The 24,625-nt window shown below is 37.6% G+C and overlaps 2 protein-coding genes across 5 annotated transcripts in view; one reads left to right on the forward strand and one right to left on the reverse strand.

The window, feature by feature from the left end:
- The first annotated feature begins 764 nt into the window (after positions 1 to 764).
- LOC121873595 lies at positions 765 to 14,166 on the forward strand. 4 transcript variants are annotated; one of them, XM_042377238.1, is made up of 6 exons: positions 766 to 936; positions 1,413 to 1,584; positions 4,745 to 4,953; positions 5,802 to 5,899; positions 7,872 to 8,090; positions 12,654 to 14,166. In XM_042377238.1, the coding sequence occupies exons 3-6, from the start codon at positions 4,806 to 4,808 to the stop codon at positions 14,127 to 14,129; spliced, it is 1,941 nt and encodes a 646-aa protein (XP_042233172.1). In that variant the 5' UTR covers positions 766 to 936; positions 1,413 to 1,584; positions 4,745 to 4,805; the 3' UTR covers positions 14,130 to 14,166. The 4 variants fall into 4 exon arrangements, with proteins under 4 accessions (XP_042233176.1, XP_042233172.1, XP_042233171.1 ...); XM_042377237.1 differs by lacking the exon at positions 766 to 936 and adding an exon at positions 991 to 1,088; XM_042377241.1 differs by lacking the exon at positions 766 to 936 and adding an exon at positions 1,236 to 1,260.
- A 4,569-nt stretch (positions 14,167 to 18,735) lies between these two features.
- The window catches only part of LOC121873594 (ligand of Numb protein X 2-like), an 88,095-nt gene continuing 82,205 nt past the window's right edge, over positions 18,736 to 24,625 (reverse strand). Inside the window, exon 6 of the mRNA XM_042377236.1 lies at positions 18,736 to 24,268. Coding sequence (XP_042233170.1) covers positions 23,786 to 24,268 — 483 coding nt within the window. The 3' untranslated portion in view covers positions 18,736 to 23,785. The remainder of the gene's footprint in view (positions 24,269 to 24,625) is intronic.

A 24,625-nucleotide genomic window follows, 5' to 3' on the forward strand; every position in this document is an offset into this window, starting at 1 on the left:
ATTGAATGTGTAGTCAAAGGTGTAGACGAGATACCATTAACGCCTTCACTCAGGTACCAGATACACCTGATGTAGGCGTTGTATATATTCTCTCTCTCTCTCTCATAGATAAAAGGTTAAATTGTTGTCAGTGTGGTGTGATAGGTTGTTGTCAGCTTGAGGTGTCAGGTGTGCCAGCTTCCTGAGTTGCTGGCAGTGGCAGGGTATGACTCCATGGCCTCTGCACCACGTCCACGCCCCTACCGGAAATCCTAACTCCAGCTTCCTTCCTGCCTTCCTCCCCACGCTAGCCACCCACGCCCACTGCACCTGTACGCCCATACACCCACACACACCAAGCTGCACCATTAAATCCAAGTGTCAGTTACAATCATTCGTATATATATAAATGATTAGCCCTGTTTATCATCTTCAACGTGGTGATCTCTTGTGTGTGTGTGTGTGTGTGTGTGTTTGTATTAGTAACTACAACTTAAAGAAAGAATGACATACTCAAAATATAATGTTCTTATAATAAATTGTGTTCTTTTTGAATTAATAAAAATATCAAGGTTAAAATGGGCGCGCGAGTGGTTATATAATACCTACATTGTATAAGCCCTTTCATAAATGTTCATATGGAGTATTTCTTTATACCAAAATACATATATAGTGAACACATAAGACCATTAGTGATTTATGTGATTAACAAGAATTGTGTTGTTAACTCATGGAATAACATAACTAATAATATGAATTCACCTTGAAGTCAGGAGGCCATGAGGAGGAGTGGCACATGTTGAGGTGCAGTGAGGAGGAGTGGCGCATGTTGAGGTGCAGTGAGGAGCAGTGGAACATGTTGAGGTGTAACCAAAGCCTGACCTGGTCTATTACCTAGCAACAGTGCAAAACCGAGACATTAATAACCCTCTAATAAGGTGATAATGGGTGAAGAAGGTAAGTCACTCAACACGAGGATGACCATACTAAACTACAGTAGTTACCCAGGCAGTACATGAGGTAGTTTTCTCTGTACAGTTAAACAACCCTAAATACCACTATATTCCTCAATATTTTAGACTGTGGAGTGAAAGAAGTGTATTTTGACAGTAAGAACCTCTGGAGATATATATTTCACCCTGATAAGTGGTTACCATCTTATGTAGGACTGATTAGAACAATTTCCTTAAGGGGGGAGTAATTGTCAAGCTGTGAGGACCAACAACTGTGCTGATTAAAGGGAGGAATTACAACTAACAAACCAATAGGAAATTAGAGAGTGTTAAGTGGTTATAAAATATATATCATGACTTATAAATGATTTGATTATATATTCCCATTACTACCTTAAGTGAAAGTAAACTATGTACTGCCTCCTGATATACTGATAATGGATTCATAAAACTCATGTATTTTACTTCTTATCTGTACAGGTTAATCATGTCGTGATGTAGGTCAAGTATTGTCTGGAGGAAGTATCTTACAAGTTTAAAAGGAGTTAATAAGAGTTGGTGACATCGCCCCTACTGACCCCCATAGTGGATGATGGGGTTGTGTTAATTATTACTACAAGATACACCAGGATGTGGACGCAGTTAACTGGTGGTAAGAGCACTGGCTGTGTATTATAGGTTGGCAGGGTTATAATAGGTGATATTGGTATTTTATAATTGGCTCAGTCTGATATGTAGTGGATATAGTTAGGTTAGGTTAGGTTAGGTTAGGTTAGGTTAGGTTAGGTTAGGTTAGGTTAGGTTAGGTTAGGTTAGGTTAGGTTAGGTTAGGTTAGGTTAGGTAAGGTTAGGTAAGGTAAGGTTAGGTAGGTTTCTTTGGTTGGTTAGGTCAGGTTCTATTAGGTTCTGGTAAATGTTGCTTCTTTTATAATAAATCTCTATGCTCAACAGATATGTTTACAGCTACACAATGATCAACTCGCGGCGAAATAAATGTCAAATGCCGTCAAAGTCACGGTCAAATATAGTTCTCACGTTCGCTGGTAATGAATGCTTTGCCAATCAGAGCGCACTCACGGTAAAATAGTGTTAGTAGAAATTTAGCCGGTCATGGCAAAATATCCACTGCCCTTCTGATAATGTGTAATATTAATTGGGAATTTTGGGTAGTAGTGTATGTACAGTAATGCCCTTTGGAAAATATTGCCCTGATTTGCATTACTTCATCTCTAACTACCCCCACTCTAACTACCCCCACTCTAACTACCCCCACTCTAACTACCTCCACCCTATTAGTTTTAAGTCAGGTTGGGATGATTATGAAAATGCACAGGTTCTAAACACTCCCACAATGTTGAAATTGTCATATACTACTACAGCGTACATTTGGCTGGTAATACTCTGGAACAAAGGTGAACCAGAAACTGTACAACACTTTTATATAGAAGATAACTTCTTTCTTGCCTCAAGAGTGTCCCCAAAAATGAAAGTATTTGCCATTTTTTTAATATTATTTTGGTAATTTTTTCATCTTCACAATATGTGTACAGTATGTTGACATGCTACCTCCTGGCCACACCACATTAACGGGTCCGACTAATTACCCAAATGTACCCAAATATAGCCGGAATGAAGTCAAATAATGGTCCTAGATGAATAAATCAGACTGCTAATCACTTCTCGACTAGTATTTGGTGTCAGAAAGTCACAACAAATTGGTAAACTTAATTTAATCTGAGTTAATAGATCAAGTGCATGTACCTAACCTAACCTAACACAGCACAACTCAGATTAAATTAAATTTACCAATTTTTTTTACTTTATGACACCAGATAATAATCGAGAAGTGATTCACAGCCTGAATTACGCTTGTACGACCATCATTTGACTTCATTGCGGCTACATTTGGGTAATTCCTCGCTCCGTCGGTACATGCACGCGATCTATTAACTCAGATTAAAGTAAGTTTTCCAATTTGTTGTGACTTTCTGACACCAAATACTAGTCGAGAAGTGATTAGCAGTCCGATTTATTCATGTAGGACCATTATTTGACTTCATTCCGGCTATATTTGGGTACATTTGGGTAATTAGTCGGACCGACATTAACTGTTTCCAGAACGTGAAACATTTCAAAGACAGATAAACAAACAATTCTCAGTGACCATCTATGCTCTTGAACACTTTCAGCAATTGTTATGTTACAGTATATATATATTATAGTAAATAAGATGAACCAACCAATATTTTCTAACCTAACTCACCTAGGATGTACAGAAGGATTGAGCGACAAAACCATCTCAGTTTTGTCTGATGATTTTTTTAAAGTTGGCGGAACATAATTAAAGATTTACCTCAACTACCTATAAGCAGTTGGTGTGCCTGACTGGGTAGCATGATTCATCTGAGGCGAGAAGCCCCGAGTCTCTATACAGATGGACACTCGGGATCAGTTTCTCCAGGTCTGCCAACAGCTCAAAAGTTTCCCAGAGAGTTGTGTTGGAAGACTCGAGTATTCCAAAACTGAGAAGATAGTTTAGTAAAATTATAGTTTTGGTCATCCCTGCATTTAGATATCCAAACTAATCTAGCCTAACCTAACCAACCTAACTTAATGTAACCTAACCAACCTAACTTTATGTAACCTAACCATCCTAACCAACCTATATTTTACCTAACTGAGGAACCTTGTCCCCCAGATCCCCCTATAAATTTTTAAACTATTGATTGCAAAGATAAAATTCCCCAAGATTCGGTTGGTGGCAACAATACTGTACATTACTGTAATACCTCTTCTAATAGTTCTCTGATTTTCATCTCAGTATATCTCGGTTATGGGTAAACTGCAAGAAAAGTGTCATTGAAGAAATTTGTCTTCTTTTTATCTGAAATTATCATTAAACATGCAAAATATTCCTAAATCTAGTTATACTGGTATGTCCTTTAATATAAATTGACCGATAATAAACAGAAGTCGATAATCAAATCCAATTTTTTTCTCCCCAAATTACAAATGTTCCAAATTTTCTGTGGCAGGAGTGTACCAGAGTGCAGAGAGTTATGAAACTAGTGACAAATATTATAAATATTTTTATTATGTAAATTTAGAAACAATCTGAGGTGCTTTATATACCAGTGTCCTATACTGTACTGTAGAGGGTACCTGAAAATATGACTTGAATGGAGGTACAGTATGTGACAATTGTCTTCAACTTGGGGTGACTTCGGACACCTCAAAAATGACTTGGGAGGCACAATCCAAATATTATTCAAGGGTGGATACAGGGGGGTCCTGGGGGGTCCGGACACCCCCCCCCCCTTTCACCAGAAAATTTCAGTACTTTTTCTTTAATGCAGTATTGTACTCTGGCATTTTTGTACAGTATACTAAAAGGTATTTACTATTGACTTCAGAATATCCCCTAATGTCAAGTGCACATGGCTACTGATTACAAAATGATGTTAAGCAAAAAATATGTAATCTACAGCTCGGCAGGTAAAAGAAGAACATGCGTACTGGGCACCGGTGCCCCATTAAATACTGTATGTTTTACTGTTTCTGCTTTTGTATAATCTTTAGAAATGAGACCCTAACAGATCCAAGTACGTAGCATGTTATTTTCATGTACAATACAATTTTCTTGAAAATTTTCTCTTCTCTGACCAATACAGTAGAGTGCAGTAATTTTGTTGCTGCATATTTTGTGTTAATGATGCATAGAAGAGTCTGAATTCTTCTGCTTAGCTTATTGTTTTACTTTCAGGTTGTGATCATATATGAAAAATTCCATTACGTATTTCATTTGTTAACAGGGCGGGGACTGTGGCTTGAGTGTGAGTAACAGCCGAGGAACCCCAGCAAGGAGTTGGCACCATGATCGCACCACAGGACGAGAGGACTGTTATACCAGCCCATACCCCAAAACGCCTCGAGGACCAGGCCTTAGAAAATTTTGTCCACATGGTGGTGCAGCACTCAGTTCCTGCCTCACTGCACTGTGACCTGTTGCCTCAGGTGTCTGGTAAGAATTGATATGATTGTATATTTATGGCATCAAGGAATCTTAATGAGAATGGTGGGCATGTTACAGATTTATATTGGTTAGGAAGAAATATTGGCCTCTTTAGGATCATAGGTGTTGACCATTATGCAATGGGTTAGGGACCTCAAAATGCTATCATTAAGTGATCGATCGTATATTGATATTAATAACTTATGGGGAAAAATAGATTACGTTCCTGAGACCCTGAAGAGCCCTAACTAGTTCTATATCCTGCTGCTATAATGATTAAATATACAAATTATAATGTACCTATATCTTTCTGTACTTTGAAAAGATATATTAAGAATTTCACTAAATGTTTCTCAGCAAGCAGAAAAATTTAAGATTCAACATCCGTCTTTGTGGTCCCTTGGTTAATGAACACAGTTCGTTCCAGAGGGTCGTTTGTTAACCGAATCCGTTGTTTCAATGGGATATTGGGAAATTGGTTCCAGCTCACCGAAAATTACTTACAAAGTAAAAAAAAAATGCAGTAAAGTACACTTACTTTGAGGTGTGTATGTAGAAGGTTCGTGGTACTCAAATGATCTTGAAAGGCCTCATTTATCTGTTGGTATATACAATACAGTATATGTTAATGCTACACTTACAGGGTTTTGAATAATTCATATTTTAAGGCTTAGCATTAACAAAGTGTCATCAACCTTTGTTTTCTATGATACAGGTATTGGAGAAAACATTCACAAAGATGACTCCCCAAACTATGGTGTTTTATGGACAATGGAGCGTAATATGAGTGAGTGTGGGCATTAATAGAATATAGGTAGTGTACTACTGTGACCATGACAGTATTGTATCATTTGCAGAAGTAAGGTGGTCAGATGATCCCAACAAACTGGACAGAATTATTATGACAAGTGAGAGCACATGGCCAGAGCTGCTTCCTCAGAAACATTTGTTTATGGTAAGTCTTTACTAAGTTACTCGGTGTCTATTGTGGACTAAAGCATCGGACCTTTCACTTGATCTGTTTAAGGAGAATTAGAGTTGTTGAGAGGAATAACTCCCCAGATTTGATTTCAACTTTCCTAGTACTGAACAGTATTTTTCACAACTTGGATTTAAGCAGCATGTAATCAGTGGCAGTCTTCAATTCATCATGATTTTATACTAAGTTCAATTTTGAATTTGAAAGTCAATGTCCTACAACATGTCCATTTGCTTGATCCCCTAAATTCAGTGGTGGGATTGATTAGCATTCATTGGGAGGCAGTCACTCTTGTTCCTTATCTTGTCTTACTTCCTTATTACTCACCTCTCCCTTCCTGTGTTGTTGTATTGGGGAGACAACAAGCATCATTATTGTACTGTACTTCCTATCATTATGTTCTAAAGACAAAGCAAACAACAACAACTTCATTCTGATAGTAAATCCAATCTTCAGAGTTTTTTTTTTTAGGTATTTGAGATGTTGCTTGTAGGTTTGCAATATAATAATAAATCAAAAGAGTACAGTATTTGAAATGATTTTTATGGCAGTGTAAAACAATGAGGCACTGTAATGAGAATGTATCTAACATCATCCAGTAATGTTGACGTGTATAGAGACTAATAGTAGTTTAAACACTCTTAATTTATCTGCTGGAATTCAAGATGGAAGACACTCATTTGGACTATTGTTTTAGTTAAGGTCTCTGATGGGATTGGATAGTCATTAATGTTGTATAACCAGTAAGGTCATAAATCATGTATTATTGGTAAGTTGTGTCTTGATGAAACGTGGCACAGTACTAGGTAAATCCTTGAATGGGCTTACATCTGAGCAAACAGTGACCTTATCTGGGGTGACTGATGATTACTTTGAGACCTAAACCTTTCTGATGTTTATACTTTCTGAAATAAGTAGAGTATAGAGTCACATTTTCCTCGTATATTGTGTCAGATCCATTACTTCTTAAATAGTGAAGGAATTATAATGAAACTAAACAGATGTGTCTCATGATGTAGTCACAGACAAGGTCCTCCCTTTAATAGGCATCAGTCAGTATCACCAACACCCTTTAACTACCTGGTACTCAGACTTTTTACTTAGTTTAAAAGCATAAGGCGGGAAAGGAATACCAGAATCCACCCAAAAACTACCAAAACACATTTATATCTTGGGAACTATGTGTCAGTTTTTTTTTTTTTTTTCATCATTTCATCCTGATTCAATTACAGTATCTTTAGTCTTGAGCAACCTTACTTAATATATTTGGCAGAGAAACTTGTCTGATCTCTCCCTGCACTATATTTGTTCAAAGAAGTACAGTCGGGTGGGGGGGCCTTCCTCCAGTAAGGGTGTAGGAGGTACAAATTTTTTTTCTAAAGTTTTATGAACCAAGAAAATGGTCCTTCATATTCTTGATATAAATTGTCAGTGTCTATACATACTCATCATTGATAGACACAAGTACAGTTCTGGAAAATTTTTGGTTTTTGTTTAAATAAAAAGAAAAATAGATGAATTCTTGAAAAGTTGAGAGTAGTTTAGTCTCCTGCCATTGGAGATGATGAAGCTGAATACTGTACCTGTTGGGTGTGGAGTGATGTGAAATACCTCTTTTACTTACATGAATGAGAGAGGTGGTTTGGTTATGTTTTTGTGTGAATGAGTTTCGATGTTCAGTATTAACAACTGTTTGAATTGTCCATTTACTACCCACTCTCTGGAGTGTGTTCTGTCATGATTTTCTACATGAGTTTACCTTTCTTCTGTCCATTTTATAATAACTCATATTTTTTAAAACTGTTCTGTATCTCAGAAAAATTTCATGAATTTTGCCCGTAAATTCATTTTGAAAAGTACAATCTGTTTCCTTTATTTAATTTAAGTAAATATTTTCTATAAAAATTTTCATTATAACTGAAAGGTTAAATATCATGTTATGTTTCAGGAACACCTAAAAAAATTGAAGCATTGGTGGGATGATAATGAGTGGCTTGGCAAGCAAAATTCACAGATTAGACGACAAATAAAGGAATGCTTCACCATGGAACTAGAGCTAGTGGACCCACATTGCAAGTATCCTCTATTCAAGTTCTTGCTTCATCTTATGTTTTCAACAAAGGCTCTTGGTGCATCTGATACTGCAGAGTTTCCACATTATCCTAAGGTCAGTAGCTCTTTTAGCCTTGTATTTCAAAGACTTCACTTGTTGATGTTTAATATGAGTTTATGTATGGACTATCAGGGTGTTCAGTTGGCTCAAATATTGGAGATTCCTGGATCCAAGGGTGAAAGTACTGTACTGTACCAAGTGCCCCACTGAATGCTCTCATATCCCCAAAGTCCACATTATAAAGTCAGGAGTCTGTCTTGTTCTCACTTTACAGTAATGTTGAAATTTTCACAAAATATTGTACAGTAATAAAATGAACACAGTAAACAACTTAATATAGGTTTTTACAGTAATTCAACACAGTCAAATGGACACTGCTGCAGTGATGTAACAGCTGATGTCTCTAACAGATGATGTTCTCGGTCAGTACAGTGATCCCTCGGTTAACGAGCGCCTCGGTTAACGAAATTTCGGTTAACGAATTACCTTCCATAAGATTCTTCACTTCGGTTAACGAGCAATCCCTCGATTAACGAATTCCTTGCGAGCGCCCCTCAACATGTTTTCGCTTGCACATTAGCTGTCGTATTAGTCCGCCAATACAGTAATCGGTTCTAGGGCTTAAATTCCTTACTATTTTAGTAAATATCAAGAAGTTTGTACTATTCAATAATTTTCAAAGTCATATTTTAAAATTTTTAGTAATTTTAACAATTATTTAACATAATTTAAGTACAGGGAAACTAGTTTTTAGCACGCCAAACAGCCTGTCAACACACCATACAAGCATCAATTCTTTTCAACATAAACGCTTTTTTCTGTGTTTCCAGTCAAATTATTGGTCATTTTGAAATTTATTTTACATATTGATGATATATAATGCAGTGTTGATTTAAAGAAAATAATCTTGAATTACACCAAGTGAACTTAAATTTTATGGGTGAAATGGCAGCATGGGGTGACTTCTCTTCCACCCCAATGCCTTCTCTTCTCCCTTCTCCTACACCCCTATTCTAATTCCCATCATCATCATCATCAACCAGGAGCCTTCTACATGCACACCTCAAAGTAAGTGTACTTTACTGCATTTATTTTTAGTTTGTATGTAATTTTCAGTGAGCTGGAACCAATTACCCAAAAACCCATTGAAACAATGGTTTCGGTTAATGAATTTTTCGGTTAACGAGCAACCTTCTGGAACGAATTGTGCTCGTTAACCGAGGGACCACTGTATAGGCAAGCAGTCAGAGCCATAGCCAGGCATATTTGCACCCTGGGCAAGTTTCATTAACAGTGGCCCCTTCTCATTTCTTGGTTTAAAAGATATATACTCTACCGTTTCTTCTCAACCAAAAATCTTCTTTATGATATAAACTATTTATGAAAGATTTGATACCGTACAGTATTCTAAACATATATTAAATTTAAGAATTTTTAATAATATTCTTTTATCTATTGTTTCACATACTGTATTACCTAAGAATAAATGATGATAAATTGGACTACCGTACTGTACAGTAGAACGTCGATATAACACGAGATACGTTCCAAGAGAGGTCGCTTTAAACCGAATTCGCACTAAATCGAAGTGTTGTTTCAATGGAATTATTTAGATTGGTACAGTGATCCCTCAGTTAACGAGCGCCTCGGTTAACGAGATTTCGGTTGACGAATTACCTCCCATAAGATTCTTAACTTCGGTTAACGAGTTTCTTACGAGCCGACCTCAACAAGTTTTCGCTTGCACTTGGCGGTCAACCAGCTGTAGTATTAGTCCGCCAATACAGTAATCGGTTCTAGGGCTTAAATTCCTTACTATTTTAGTATATATCAAGAAGTTTATACTATTCAATAATTTTAAAAGTTTAATATTAAATTTTGTATTCCTTTTAACAATTATTGAAGATAATTGAAGGTAAAGTGACTAGTTTTATGTGCGCCATCCAGCCTCTTAACACAGCAAACAAGCGTTAGTCTCTCTCTGTTTTCAGTGGAGGTAACATCTTGCTTGAGACTCTCTTCAACTAAACGCTTTTTTTCTGTGTTTCTAGCAAATTATTGGTCATTTTGAAATTTATTTTACATATTGACAATATATAGCGCAGTACAGTGTTATTTTTAAGAAAATATTCTTTATTTACAGCAAGTTTATACCTAAAAGATCACGTGTTGACATTGTTTGACTCCAGCATGGGGCCTAAGAGATCAAGAAAAGCGATTTCAATCCAAACCAAGCAGGAACAAGGCATTAGAACAAATGCGCTATGCAAAGAATATGGCATGTCGACATCAACTGTGTCGACAGTTCTTGCACAGAAAGACAAATTTAAAGAAGTGAAAGTGAGAGACAAATCTACCAGAGTGTTTAAAAGTAGATCCCTAATTGCAGAAACTGAGAGGTTACTTCTCATCTGGATTAGGGAAAAACAGATGAAAGGTGATTCAGTTTCTACTGAATTCATTTGTGAAAGAGCCAGGGAGATATACGAACAGTCTACCCGCAAGTCTACTCCGTGCTTTGTCATTAATAAAGCAGAGTAGACTTGAGGGTAGACTCACATTTTTAATAAATTTATTTCTGATTATTTGTGAGAGGATTTTCCCATTATTATTTATTTGTATGTGTTTTGTATGTATGTGTGTGTGTGTGTGTCTACACACACACACATATATACAATACAGGTAAAGGAAATTACTGTACTGTCTCTAGAAAGAATGGCTCCCTGTCCCGTCCGTGAAAATGCCGGGAACTTTAAAACTACCTGCTGACATACTTGGGTACATCCAGGGTGTCATCCACGAATAATAGAGAACCATGAAATAAAAATTCGCGAATTATCTGGGCATACTGTACTATGGTTTATTATATGCTTTCCTTGGACACACGCTCACGATAGTGTCCACTCGACATAATTATCCAGTTTCAGACAATTGTTTCTTTTTTTTATTTCTCCAGATTTATATCCTTGATCTTTAATGTGATGGTCAGCATACAGTAGTCATCTTATATGTGAGTGATCCAGGATTATGTCCCCAAGCATGGTGAAACTATGGGCAGGTTTAGTCACTCCAATGCCTCTGTTGACCCAGCAGTAACTGGGAATCTGGATATTAGTAAAGTTGTGGATCGTGTTCTGGGGTAATGTTTAACCAGTGCAGTTGGCGAGTTGTCTGGTCTTCTTGGATTATTCCTTTACACTGGATCATACAGCTCGTTTAACATAGGGTGTGGTTATTGTGATGTTTATAAATTCACGCCTAAGTGGCCCTAGGGTTGGCCATCCTCAAATATGAGGGGCAACCATTATTTTTTTTTTTTTTTTATTCCTCAAGACAAGGTTTAGGAAAATGTTTCTGTGATTGCATCCATGATAATTGTTTAGTGTTCCTTAAGTCATAAAACCAGGGCAACGTTCTTTAATTTTCGTGGCATAGGTTGAATGTCCAGGTGGAGGAAAGTACAGTACTTTATATAGGATATTTACCGTATTTACTTGACAACTCGACTACAGTACTCTTGTAACTCGTTTCCCTCCTCCACACCCAAGTGAAGGTGTTTGTTCGACAGTGGTGCTATTCATCAAGAGTTGCTAGATTTGACTGGCATTGATGAAGAGTGTTGAGGCTGCCAGCAGTGTTGACAGTGAGACAGACAATGTCGCTCACCTCCCTTCCCCACCCCACAGTGGGGTCGGGAGCTCGTGGTTGCTGTGGGCGTAGGTGACCAAGTGCACGCCAGTCACACCAGTACACTTTGAGTCACTGCACTAATTTTATGCCTGAAATACCAGTTTTCGACCGTGAATTATTATTATTTTTTTCTGAAATATGCTCGCATGGAGCGTCCAGCGGGTCTTATGTCGCCCAGGACAAAAGGATTAATAACCTAATGTAAAAATTTATGTCTTTATTTTCTCTCCAGAAAATTTAACACTTCTAGGAATATTAATATGTAATCCTTCAGTAAGAAATTTAGCATTCCTGTACTTGGTGATTATGCTATGAACTGCAAAACTCATAAACAAAGAAATTAAATAGTTTTGAAAAAAATGGTATCAAAATCAGCTTTGTAATAACAAATGAACTGCTAATAGTACTTTGTACAGTAATTTCACATTTTCTTTGGACTGGGGGAGTTACCTGAAGTATAATACCAATTGTGAACACATATTTTCTGGAATTATAATGTGAATAATTGTATTTTGTAATATATCTAAGGCTTCTTTTATGGTGTCAGTTTCAAATCAGTTTGGTACTTTTTTTAATAATTGGATTGTGATTAAAGTTAGTCAAATTAAATAGGAAGAAAAGGGAGGAACTTTTATGTGTGTTGGTGACTGGTGAAGAGTTATTCTGAGTAGAAGACAAGGTTGATAGAAGCAAAAGAAAACAATAAGAAAAGAAGTAGGGAGATAGGAATGTCTAAACAATATTGTAGAGTTAAGAACATTTTCCCCTATGTTGGTTCATTTTAACTGTATCCAGAGACAAGAATTGTCAATGGGAGAACCTTCTCACATGGTCAGACTCCCATGACCAGTGTAGGCCAGGCAGTATGCTATAACACTCATTACTAAGTACAGTTCACAGTGTAAATAAGTGTGTGCTCATTTGCAGGTGCAGCTAGAACTCCGTCGTAATGGCTGTCCAGTGTATGCAGATGTTTTGAGGTCTTTAAAGCCGTTTGTGATTGAAGAATTATCAACGCAGTATATTATTTTTGGAGACACTGAGCCATGGATCGTCATAATTGAAAATTCTCCATTCCTAAAGAAAGTGCACTTACGCAAAAATATCTGCGAAGAAATCCTTCTGTGCATAGGACAAAACTGTCCTCAGCTAGATACGTTTATACTGGAGCAAGTGTTTGGCAGCCTGATGGTTCCAATTGATTGTCTGTACAAGACTTTCTTCTCAGGCCTTGATTACGAATCGGTTAATACCTTAACAAGTGGAATCCCTTCAAACATGCAGAAGTATTTATCTTTCCCCAGGCTAAAGTTTGTTGACCTGGGATCTACAAGTCATTTCCAAAAGGTTGTTGTGAAGAAACAATCTTTGACAGAATTTTTGTATAATCTTCTATTTTTTTACCCAGATATTGGCAGTATATCATGTCATTATCTGCATCCCTTTGTGCCTCTGCTACCCACTAGTTTACCGGAGCATTGTCACTCTTTATCCTATAACATTAAACACATTGATCTTATTGGGCTAATGCCTTGGATCCAACACTTATTCCAAAATATATACTATCATTCAGATGGAAAGAATCATGTTGAATCTGCTGTTTCAACCTTCAGACAGTTGCAACACTTAACACTTTGTCATTGTATGAGCATTGATACAAGTGTTGAGAGCATTCAAGAAAATGCCAAATTTGCAGAAATTTGGATTCCAAAGTTTAGGTGTAAAAAATTGACAATTCATTTGTCATTCACACCACCTGAAGACATGAGGAATGGTGAAACTCTCTCTTTGTATATTCCACTCTTTAGAAGTATTGGACACAGCCTTTGTGTATTACATTTTCATTTATTTGTAAGCATAGATGTGTGTAAGATATGTCAGCTTATATCTTTGTGTCCCAACCTTGAGCTTCTTGGAATTAGGTTACTCGCAAAAGTCAGTTTATCTGCTGAAGAAAACTTTAACATCCAAAGACTTCCTCATCTAACTTCTCTGAGTGTTGCTTGTTCTGCTTGGCTAGACTCAAACATTGTCAATTCTCTGGTGGAGAAACTGATCTCTGCTTCCCCTGTCTTGACTAATTTAGAGCTTATGCTAGCACATGGACCATGTGAGTGGCTGATGGGGATGGCAGTTGATAAAATGCTTAATGGAATCCGAACTTTACGGCTCAGTTTTGGTACTCACTGTGTCAATGATTGGGGAGATGACTTTTCAGTGGAAGTTGGTGCTTCATTTTATGTTCCATTAATAGAGTTGCTACCAGATCTTGAGGTGCTAATGCTAGGTATACATCACATTGATGTGCTCACACAGTTAAAGTTGACCTATCGAACTTCCCAATTCAAGATTGTTGTAAGAAGGAAGCCATATATTGGCTATGATGTCCTCAACCCCATGTAGATAAAAACTAGTATTAAAAGGTACTACTGTTTTCAAATATGACTCACTTTATTAACCTCACAACCTATGTCTCCTTCAACAGTAAAGGAGGAGGCAGAGAGTATTAACACGTTCACCCTATTTTGTACTTGGAAATATTTTGCTAATGCTCCCTCTGTACACAAAATAGAAACTTCAGTGACAGCAGGCACAAGTGTAAATGTGGAGAGCTAAGAAAATAGATACCAAGATTCTTCAGTTGCTTGATGATGATAACATCCTTGACTACAACTGTGCAAGGAGTCACCCGGCAGTCAACATGGATGGTGAGTCGGTTCAAGTGGATCTCAAGTGCCTTTTCTATCTGTAGTCACAGATAGTTTGAAGGTACAGTATGTTGTTATCTTCTTGTCGTGCAATAATCCCTCACTTATTTAAAACTTGTAAGGGCTTCTTCTCAGGCATGCAAACCCTTAATTAGTAATACCTTTGGAAGTTGTGCCATCAAGGGGAGATCCAAGAATTTTCCAATGGACACATTCACACAACTATAAGGCGATGTACAGTAATCTAGGAATGAAAAGACACTTCACTGTGTATTGACACCACTGTAGAAGGTATCTGCTGCCCAGACAGCCTTCATTTGGCAGGAGAAATACAGAAACAAGACTCAGACTATCAGATATCAAAGACATCATTCTGTTGAGTCTGTTGCATGAAAAACAATTGGATGAAGCTTAGGCTTGATGATGACTTTTTTCATGTCACACATCAAGGCCAAGTAAACTTTGAGGATTACATTGCAAAAATGGACAGTAGTTTCAATCTATGACCTTGGCTGAGGGATATTCGTTAGGCCTACCCACAATAAATACATATGTATGTCCCAGGAGAGGAACAACTGAATTAAAGGTTCTTTTGAGAATCTGAAGGATATACATAAAGAGGAGAGATAAGGAAGAGGAGGATGTAGGAGACTGCTGAAGAGTATGTGCAAAGGATAGTAAAAAGTAGCAGTGTCAGTAATACTGCACTTGGCATTAACTACATCAGGAGGGAGAATAATTATAGCCATTCTGAAATAACAACATTGCCAGGAGATGTGAAACAAATCTGGGTGTTGTTTTTTTATGTTAGAAATGGCTTAATATCACATACCATCCAAAGCCCCAGAGTTATTATGGACAGTACTTGTTACCTATACTGTATATACTGTTTTAATCACCACCTGACATCTTTCATACACACAAATAATTCATAAACATTGATGTACTAATGGTTTTTCCCATCTTCAGTATGCAGTAGTACCCTGATTTACGCTGTCAATTGAACCCACAGGGTACCGCGTAAAGTGAAATCCGCGTAAAGTGAACAACAGAACATATGGGATTAATTCCAATAGAGACTGGCCCGACCCCCAAACTCCACTTTTTGACGACACACAACTATGTTGTAGTAAAAATATTATCTTAACTTTATGATGGTATGCACACACAATTAATATAGAAGAGGTTAGGTTAGGAAAAATAAAGGTTAGGTTAGGAAAACTAAAGGTTGGGTGTAACACTTACGTTAGTAGAAGAGATGGGTCGGCATACGGGGATGGAGGTTGGTTCCGAGGCAGAGGGCAGATTAATGGCCCTCAGGTGAATCACCATTACTAGGTGCATCACCATCACTATCAGTTATAGTTGCCAGGGCCTCCCTGACAAATCCCTCAAAGTCACTTTCACTGTCACTATCACTGGCTCTGGCTGGCTGTGGTGGGTTGCGGGCGAAGAACTCGGTAATGCTTTTTTGACGGCTAGTGTTGATGTTGTCTTGATACACCTTGATGTACGGCTCCATAGCCTGCACCAGCCGGGTATGGAAGACTTCATAGCGGTCATCGTCAGGGTCGTTGGAAAGGAAGAGCTTTAATTTCTCTGCACACTCGATGGCACCCTTAATATTACTATGCGTTAATTTGTGTTCTTCTGGGATTGACGCACCACCTTCCTCTTCACTGACGTGATCATCTTCCAACATCTCGTCGGCAGTCATTTCAGGATCTCTGATCACCTCCAGGATGTCTTCGTTGGTGGTCTCGGAGAAGCCTTCAGCTGTAATACTGTGAGCAGCTTCTCTTGCAAGGTCCAATGCCACTGTCACAGACTGAACCTCACCAGTCACAGGTTGACTCCGCCTCTCACCTGGTATGCCATGCAACACATGCCTCCATGTGTGACGAATCGTAGCTATAGACAGCTGATCCCATGCCTCCACCAAGAAGTCTACAGCTTGTTTGACGTTAAATTTCTTCCAAAACTGTTTGACGAGAACTTCTTGAGTCACCACCTCTTGTTCCTTGTCCTCATCGCTTTTGCTCTCGCTATCGGTGTCACCCAGCTTACGCAACTCATCCTTGGTGTTGGTACAGTCGTTCAGGAGCTTGAATTTCTTTGCCGAGTATGCAGCTTTAACATTGCAGATCAACTCCTGGTCCATGGGCTGGATTAATGACGAAGTGTTGGGAGGAAGGAAGACCACTTTTACGTTGGGGTGACGATCCATAAGTAGGGGCGAGTGTCCTGGTGAGTTGTCAAGGAACAACAAAATCTTGAATGGAACATTTTGTTGCTCGCAGAATTTCTTCACGTCGGGAATGAAACAGTCATCAAACCAGGAGAGTGACAGAGCAGAGAACATCCACGCCTTGCGTGCGGTCAGCCAGTGGACATTAATCTTGCTCATGTCCACGTTCTTGTAGGCGTGCAGCTTGCGGGCTGTGTGAATCACCGATAACTTTGGTTTACAGGTACCGGAGGCATTGGTGGTAAAGAGGACGGTGATGCGCTCCTTCTGCAACTTCCGACCCCGAACCTTGCTGGCAGACTGGACAACAAAGGTCTTGGTAGGCAGCTTTTTCCAAAAAAGGCCGGATTCGTCCATGTTGAACACCTGGTCGTCAGTGAACTGCCCTTCCTCCATAACCTCACGTAAGAACGGAGGAAAATCTCTAGCCGCCACACGGTCAGCACTCGCTTCTTCACCACCAATGTTGATGTTGGTGATATTGTTCCTCCTCTTAAACCTATGCAGCCAACCAGAGGAAGCATTGAAGGGTTTGGGCTCTGCAATTCCCATCTTACGTGACACTGCTGCGTACAGTTCACGTGCGTACTCTTGAACAGATCGCGTGTCCACCGCCATGTTGCGTCGCGCCTGACGAATCAAATAACTCGCCAGCAAATTTTCCACCTCTAGCAGCACCTTGTTCTGGCAATACTTGATCATTGAGGCACCTGCAGACTTTGTGATTCTCATGTGCTCTTTGATCTTGGCTACATCCTTCTTAATAGTACGAATCGTAGATTCGTTGACTCCATGCTGGCGCGCGAGATCAGCTTGACGTGTTCCTTTCTCCAAATCTTGAATTATCTGGTATTTCACTTTGTAGCTTAGGGAACGTCGTATCTTCTTTGGCTTAGGGCGGCTGGGTCCAGGTAAGGAAAGGTTTCTCTCTGGTGGCGGTGGTCCGGCGGAAGCCATTTCACAGAACAATGGATGCACGTATACACGGTGTGGTCTGGAGGGATGAAACTGCCGTGGTTAGGTCAAGCGTCGTCTTTCCTCCCTCCCTCCCGCGGGTGGACACATCATATTACTTTAAACCAATTACAGCTAGCAGCGGAGGGAGGTAAGGATGCATGGCCAATCACAGTCCGATACGTCATATGACGTCACTGATAACGCAACAGAGACATGCACTGCGCAACCTTACCGCGCGGCTTGCCCAGGCGGGAGCAGGCGGGAGGGGCGAATCTAAAAATAGCATCGAGCCAGACACTCTTCACTTATATGGGTAGATGAACCGTGGAAAGTGAAAGTTCGGTTCTGGCGAGGCACCGCATAAATGAGAAATCGCGGAAAGTGAAACTGCGTAAAGCGGGGTAATACTGTACTGTATAATTTAGGAATGTATTGGCATAAATTGACTTGAAATTAACCATGAGTTTGTTCAGTAATGCATCACTTAATCATTATTTCTTTTTCAAGAAGTTTACCACATACAACAATCTCATGACTTAATCCCTTCGCTCTGGGGTCATTGGAACTTGTGAGTGTGATTTCTGGGGGTAATGCACCAAAGTCTCATCTGATGCTCTCCTCTTCTCTTCTCTTCTTCGATCTAATTTCCTCTCCTCCGTTTCCTCTTCCACTGAGCTAGGTAAAACTTTTACACCTCCCTCTATATAAAATAATTAAGTACTGTATACCCGTACATTTGACAGTAGAGACACATATGCCCTTATTTTTTTTCCTTAAGTATAGTGATATGGCACATTGGAGAGGTAGGGTAAGGCGGGGTAGTGGGAGGGGAAAGACTGAGTTGAAGGGAGAGGAGGGGAAGAGAGGTGTGGAGTGGGGAAAACATATGTTGACTTTAAATATACTGCACACCCAGACCAGTTAATTCAGGTAAATCCATGTGTACAGGAATAGCTTTTACATAGAATAAAGAGACAACAACTGAAATATAATGTCTGTCTTTTTACAGATCTTCACTGACAGATATACAATTTTATCCCAATGAGTGAGGCAAATTATTTCCTGCTGCTGCTAAGGATAGAAAATACAAAGTAAGTTTTCAATAAAAATCATTATTTATTGTTGTTTATACACTGGAGTACAAAATATTTATCACTCGTGCTATCATTTAATTAGTCAAGGCCTGTGTTAAGATCTGCAGTCACAGCTACCATGTGAGGTTCATATGCCCTGCACCTCCACCAACCTTAGCTTGCACTCGTACAAATTCTTACTCTATTTTGTCCTTACTTCATCAGCTGCACATTGATAAACTGTTATGGTAATTTAAGCAATGTTAATTTTGTCATGTCAACATCAGTGTGGTCATGGTTAACATTGCTTCATTTATCCTTGACATTTTGTGGACTGATCATTTGCTTTTTATAATCAGACTCCTGAGCGTGACTGCACGTGAACGGTCACTCGATGCTCGTCTCCACTCTTGGTAGGAGGCGCACTCATGTTTTCCCATGCACCACAAGGCTTAGTCATCAGATTCACATTTCACCATGGAGCAGACACACTCACACTGGATTACTCTCATTACACAACTCATTTGAAATAGTTACACTTTATCAGAGTCAAAATATCAGATTAAGGAACAAGAGAATATCCCATAGCTATACTGTACTGTATGTCTGTAGCCTAAAGATAATTTTAAGTAGTGTAGTCATCTTATGGGACTAAGTCTCACTAACTTCCCCTAACAACTTATCAATACACCTGCTATTACCTGGTATTTCTAGTATACCATCATGTTTACTATTTTTCTAGAGTAGATTATCATCGTACAGTTTCTTAAATTTAAAATACTGATTAAAGGAGCAAACAAGTAAATTGGTTATCTTTAATACAACTCTATCATTTATTGACTACATATTCTAAATCAAGGAAATTGTCATAATTATATCAATATGTTTTACACTATATATGTAAAATTACTCTCACAACAAATAGTTCAGAATCACAGTTCTGCTTTATTTTTTTTATTTTTTGTAATATCACAAATATACAGTACAGGCAGTCCATGATTTATGAAGATCCGGTCTATGAAAAACAAAGCTATGAAAAAAATCCCAGTTTTTAAATTACATAAGAAAAATATGAAGTTTCAAAATTTTATAGTTTTCCATAATTATTTTGCAGTATTGGAAGATGCTGAGATGCTGACACAGGCATCTCAGGTCTTTCTGTACCGTACCTGGTGAGTTTATAAAGACAATTAAACTGAAAATATACAGTATTGTATTGTACTGTATTTAGTGTGGGTAACTAAGCTAATAATAACATACTGTACCGTATTATATGGCATATAAGACGTACCCCCAATTTCAGCAGGGAATATTTTGGAAATACTTTTTAATATAGTTAAGCATTTAATATCTACTCCTACAAATATGGAACATGATATAATAAGTCTGTATAAATGAAATAAATTTTCAATGATAATTCTGGTAGGTAAACCTAATACGTAGCTTAGTGTTCTAAAGGTGAGGTTAAAATACTGTAAACTCAACATGGTAGCACCGTCCTTGTTGATATTTTGTTACCAAGTTGTTGTTGTTTTGATCGGTACTCATTGTACCACAGTAAGATGTCAATACTACGGTGATGGACGTCGGTGTTATTAATCATCATCATATCAAGTTTTTGCGCTAGACAAAAATTTGAGTAATCATTTAGTACATTATTTTGAGTACATGTACAGTACAGCTTTACCCTCAGGGCAGTGTAGCGTGCCCAGAGAAACATTAGGCGCAAAATTTTAAATATGATGCTCCAGATTGACTCGCGCAAAATAGGAAAGATTCACTTAAAATTATAACATTGTCCTTAATTGTGGGTGTCTCTTTAAATCAATAATCTTAAATTGAATCACTTTAAATCGACGTTCTACTGTACACCTATTGTTTTAGTTATCATGGCTCACAGGATCACTGGGCGAAGCAGTGGCAAGTCACCGACTCTTTAAGTATTTTGACTGGCAATGTTGATGTGCTTAGTATCTCAGAGTTTGATTTGATGTCAGTGGAAAGAATAAAATGTTAAATACGTAGATAAGTTTAGCATTTCTTGTTTAAATAAAACTTCATTAAAAATCAAATCCAGTGAAAGCAAAACATCCCAAAATGTTGTACACACAGTGCAGTAGACTTATTCTTGATACATCACTAATGTACAACCATATGACTTGGCTGGGTCTCACAGTCTCTTACTACTGTACATAACAATTAGTGGCACAGTTTCGAGCACTGTGAGTTCTCATAAGTGTAAAATTATTACTGTACTGCTTGCAATTCACTTACTATGTTTATTACTGGCTTGTAATAATTTTTTCCGCCAGTTTAAGAATTATCTTCTTTTTCTTTAGGAACATATCACAACTTTTATGGTGGGAAAATGGGATTGAATTTACGGAAAATGAATTCTCTTAAATCAGGGACTGCCTGTACAGTACTTATTTTATTTTACAAATCTTTTTAAGTTCTTTGGAAATATTTTTTTTATTTGATTAGTACATGTATGTAATTATAGATAGATATATACCCCCTGCATATAATTTTCATTAAAACACATAAAATAATATCTGATAATATTCGTGTGTCAAAATTTTAACACTAGTGCACAGAATATTCCTTTAAGAATAAAACTGTGAAAAATAAACTTAAAGAAATCAAGCATGACAGCAGTATGTTAAGATGAATGTTAATATTTCATCTGGAGAATGAGTCTCAAAGAATGCTGTATCGTGCTATCATTAGAATAAATAGTTAAAATTCCATAAATAAGTAACAAACACTTCAGCTATATACCCCAGTAAGTCATTTACCGGTAAGTTGTTTAAATTAACATGTCCACAACAGACTACAAAAATGTGCAATTGCAGAATTATGAGCAGGAAATGTCATGGTCAAATTAACAGCAACATTGTTGATTTTCATGTATAATTAATACAATAATTACCCCATAAAACCTTTGATTCACCATGACCCATCTTCAATTGTGCTAAAGTTGCAAACACAGTCATGTACTCTGCAAGTCACAAAACGAATTTTTTTTCAATAAATGAAAATGATCCTTATACCCAGCTATGTAAAAGCAGTCATAATTCTTCATTAACACAATAATTAATGTAATTATCATTAACATATGTATGTCAGGTAATATACGGTGTTCTCGACTATGAGATATTCGGAAGTTGTCAAAATGGTTTTCGACTATAGATGAAGGGTAAACTAGTATCTACTTCTACAAGTAGGGTTGTGTATTTAATATTTCAAAGCCTGTCCTTTAAACTTCATTAGCACCTAACATAAAATTTCTCATGATTTTACTGAGTGATGGATGAGCTGCACTAAATAAGCATTATCAGAAGACAGAGAAGCTTGTCTGCAGTGTACAAATATAAAATGATATACAGGTATGTGAGGAGTTACTGAAATATGATCGATTAAAAATTGAAATATAAAAAGTTAAATTTGTTCATAATAAATGTCTTAGAATGTTGGGATATGGCATCTGTTCTCCCAGGGAAGCTGAGGACCCACACTACAGATGTTGAAGAAAAGTCAGTTGCAATGACAGAATGCTAGTGAACTTTAGGGGGCAGCCCTGTAAATGTTAATAACAATACCCTTATGTTTTCTGACCAGTACTGTTGCTATTCCATAGTAACATGAAAAGTGTACATTCATAACATTATATCAGTTTAGATTTTAAGGTTATGTATATAATATGTCTCTTTTATATTCCTTTGTTCGCATTTCAGTTAATTCATAATTTGATTGCATCGTAATCACATAAAGTGGCAATTCTTATGAATTTACCTTGTGCTATTGATGAAATGATATTGTAATATAAATATGACTTTAGCAATAACATACAATAATAAGGTATCCTTAAAAACTGCAAAAAAGCTTCGTTTCATAGAAATTATGGATTATTCCCTGTAGAAATGGTTTCAAAGGAAGCTGACATTTTAATGAGTCTGCCATGTGACTGTTCAATAAAAAAGTTCAAAGTACAGTATATCGACGGTGAAATGTGTCACTATTGATGGTTCAACTCACTTCACAACCTGGTTGATGTTTTAACAATGTAAATCTAACGCAAGAAACATCTGAGGCAGTTATATCTTTTTAGCATGATTTTCCCTAATCTAATCATACAAATTTTAACTTTGGCATTTGGACAGAAATACCCTGTACAACACATCAATATACTGTATCTGAATTTTCTCTACACTGGAAGATGAGATGATTTTACTACATGTTTGTCAACTGAAGAATTTTAACACAATAACTCAGATCTGTGGGCAGAATGACAAAATTCTTGAAAAAAGAAATGTTGTACAGGATCTTTCCATGGACTCCCTCACTTGCCATCAATAACATTACTGTTTTACAGTTTCCCACCAAATTATTTTTGTATACAACTGTACAGTTCTGTAGTAATTTCAGTTGTTCATACTTACAAAGACTAACATTACAGATCCTTAATACAAAATATTAGTGTGAATTATGATGATGACTTCCAATACAAATGCATCTTAACTTATATCTGCTGGTGTGTGTGCTGCCTCTCACTGTGTAAACAGTCAGTGTAAATTACATGTTGAAGTTTGTTCAATTATTACTGTACTTTTGTGGTTCACTCCATCTTGTGATGGCTGTTGATTAAACAAATATTGTGAATTGTCTTTGAACTCACAGGCGACAAGGGAAATCATAATGTGATTTTGAGCTTCATAAAAAAGTGCTTGTGAAAAATAAGTACACTTTTCTAAGTATTACTTACTCCAAGAGCAGGTCTTACAAAAGCTTTGCCATACTGTGGCTAATAGTCATGATATAACTTGGATAACAAAATAACCTATGCTCTCAAAAAATGGTGTTCCCTCATTTTTTCTTAAGTATCATCATTTTACCCACCATACCTCTGTGATTATAATTTTCAAATTAACTAAACATTGTTTATATGTTTTGTGATTATTTTGTATAATAAAAAAGGCATGTGATGACCATTTTGATGTCAAATACCATTTATGTGTTTGATATGGGCATAAACAAAAGGATATTTATTGAGAGAACCATTAACAATGTAGGTCACAGTTCTGTACCAAGCCAGGAAACTACTTCAAGGTTGACTCTCTGCCCTGCTTGTTTCAAAAGGCTTACAGCAGATGCATGACGAACTAGTTCCAGTGAGTGACCATCGACTGAGAGCAGTCGATCACCACAACGCAGTTTGCCCTCAAGTGCAGCTGGGGACGACTGAACCACGAAGAGGACGTGGATGGGTTCAGCACCACGCTGGGGGTCAGACCCGCCAACTATGCTGAAGCCAAGGGAAGCACCAGGAGCCCGGTGAAGCACAACGCTCTTAGATATATGCAGGGAACGTGGCAGCTTTTGCCAGTACAGCCAAGATGGTACAAAGTTAGCAGAACCTACAGATGTCTCAGGACCATCCAGTAGAGACAGTGTAACACCTGCCAGCTCTGCTGTCGCTTTCAAAAGTGCTACTGCTTGTCCATGGGTCAGCCCCAGCAGTGACTGCCCATTAACTGACAGCAACACATCCCCTTTCTGTAGAGGATAAATGTAAATTAGTAAAGTAATTATGAAAAAAAAACTATATTATTCATGTGATATAAACACACACACACACCATCCAGTATATGATAATATATTTTGCCAAAGAGAACCTAAAGGTTTAAAGGGAAAATACTGAGTGGGTAACACAATACAATACCTTATAATCCCTACACTGTGCAGGATATAAATTCTTATTACTGATGTAAAATAGACCACTAATGTCTGAGCAACACTAACAACCTTTTGATCTGATCATCTTTAACTCTTCAAAAACAGCCGTACTGTACTGTACTGTACAGTGCAGTGCAGTATATTCCTTAATGGTAGACATTAACAATAATCAGCCAA

This window comes from Homarus americanus, unplaced genomic scaffold (assembly GCF_018991925.1).
Source record: "Homarus americanus isolate GMGI-L3 unplaced genomic scaffold, GMGI_Hamer_2.0 scaffold22688, whole genome shotgun sequence".
NCBI classification, from domain to species: Eukaryota; Metazoa; Arthropoda; class Malacostraca; order Decapoda; family Nephropidae; genus Homarus; species Homarus americanus.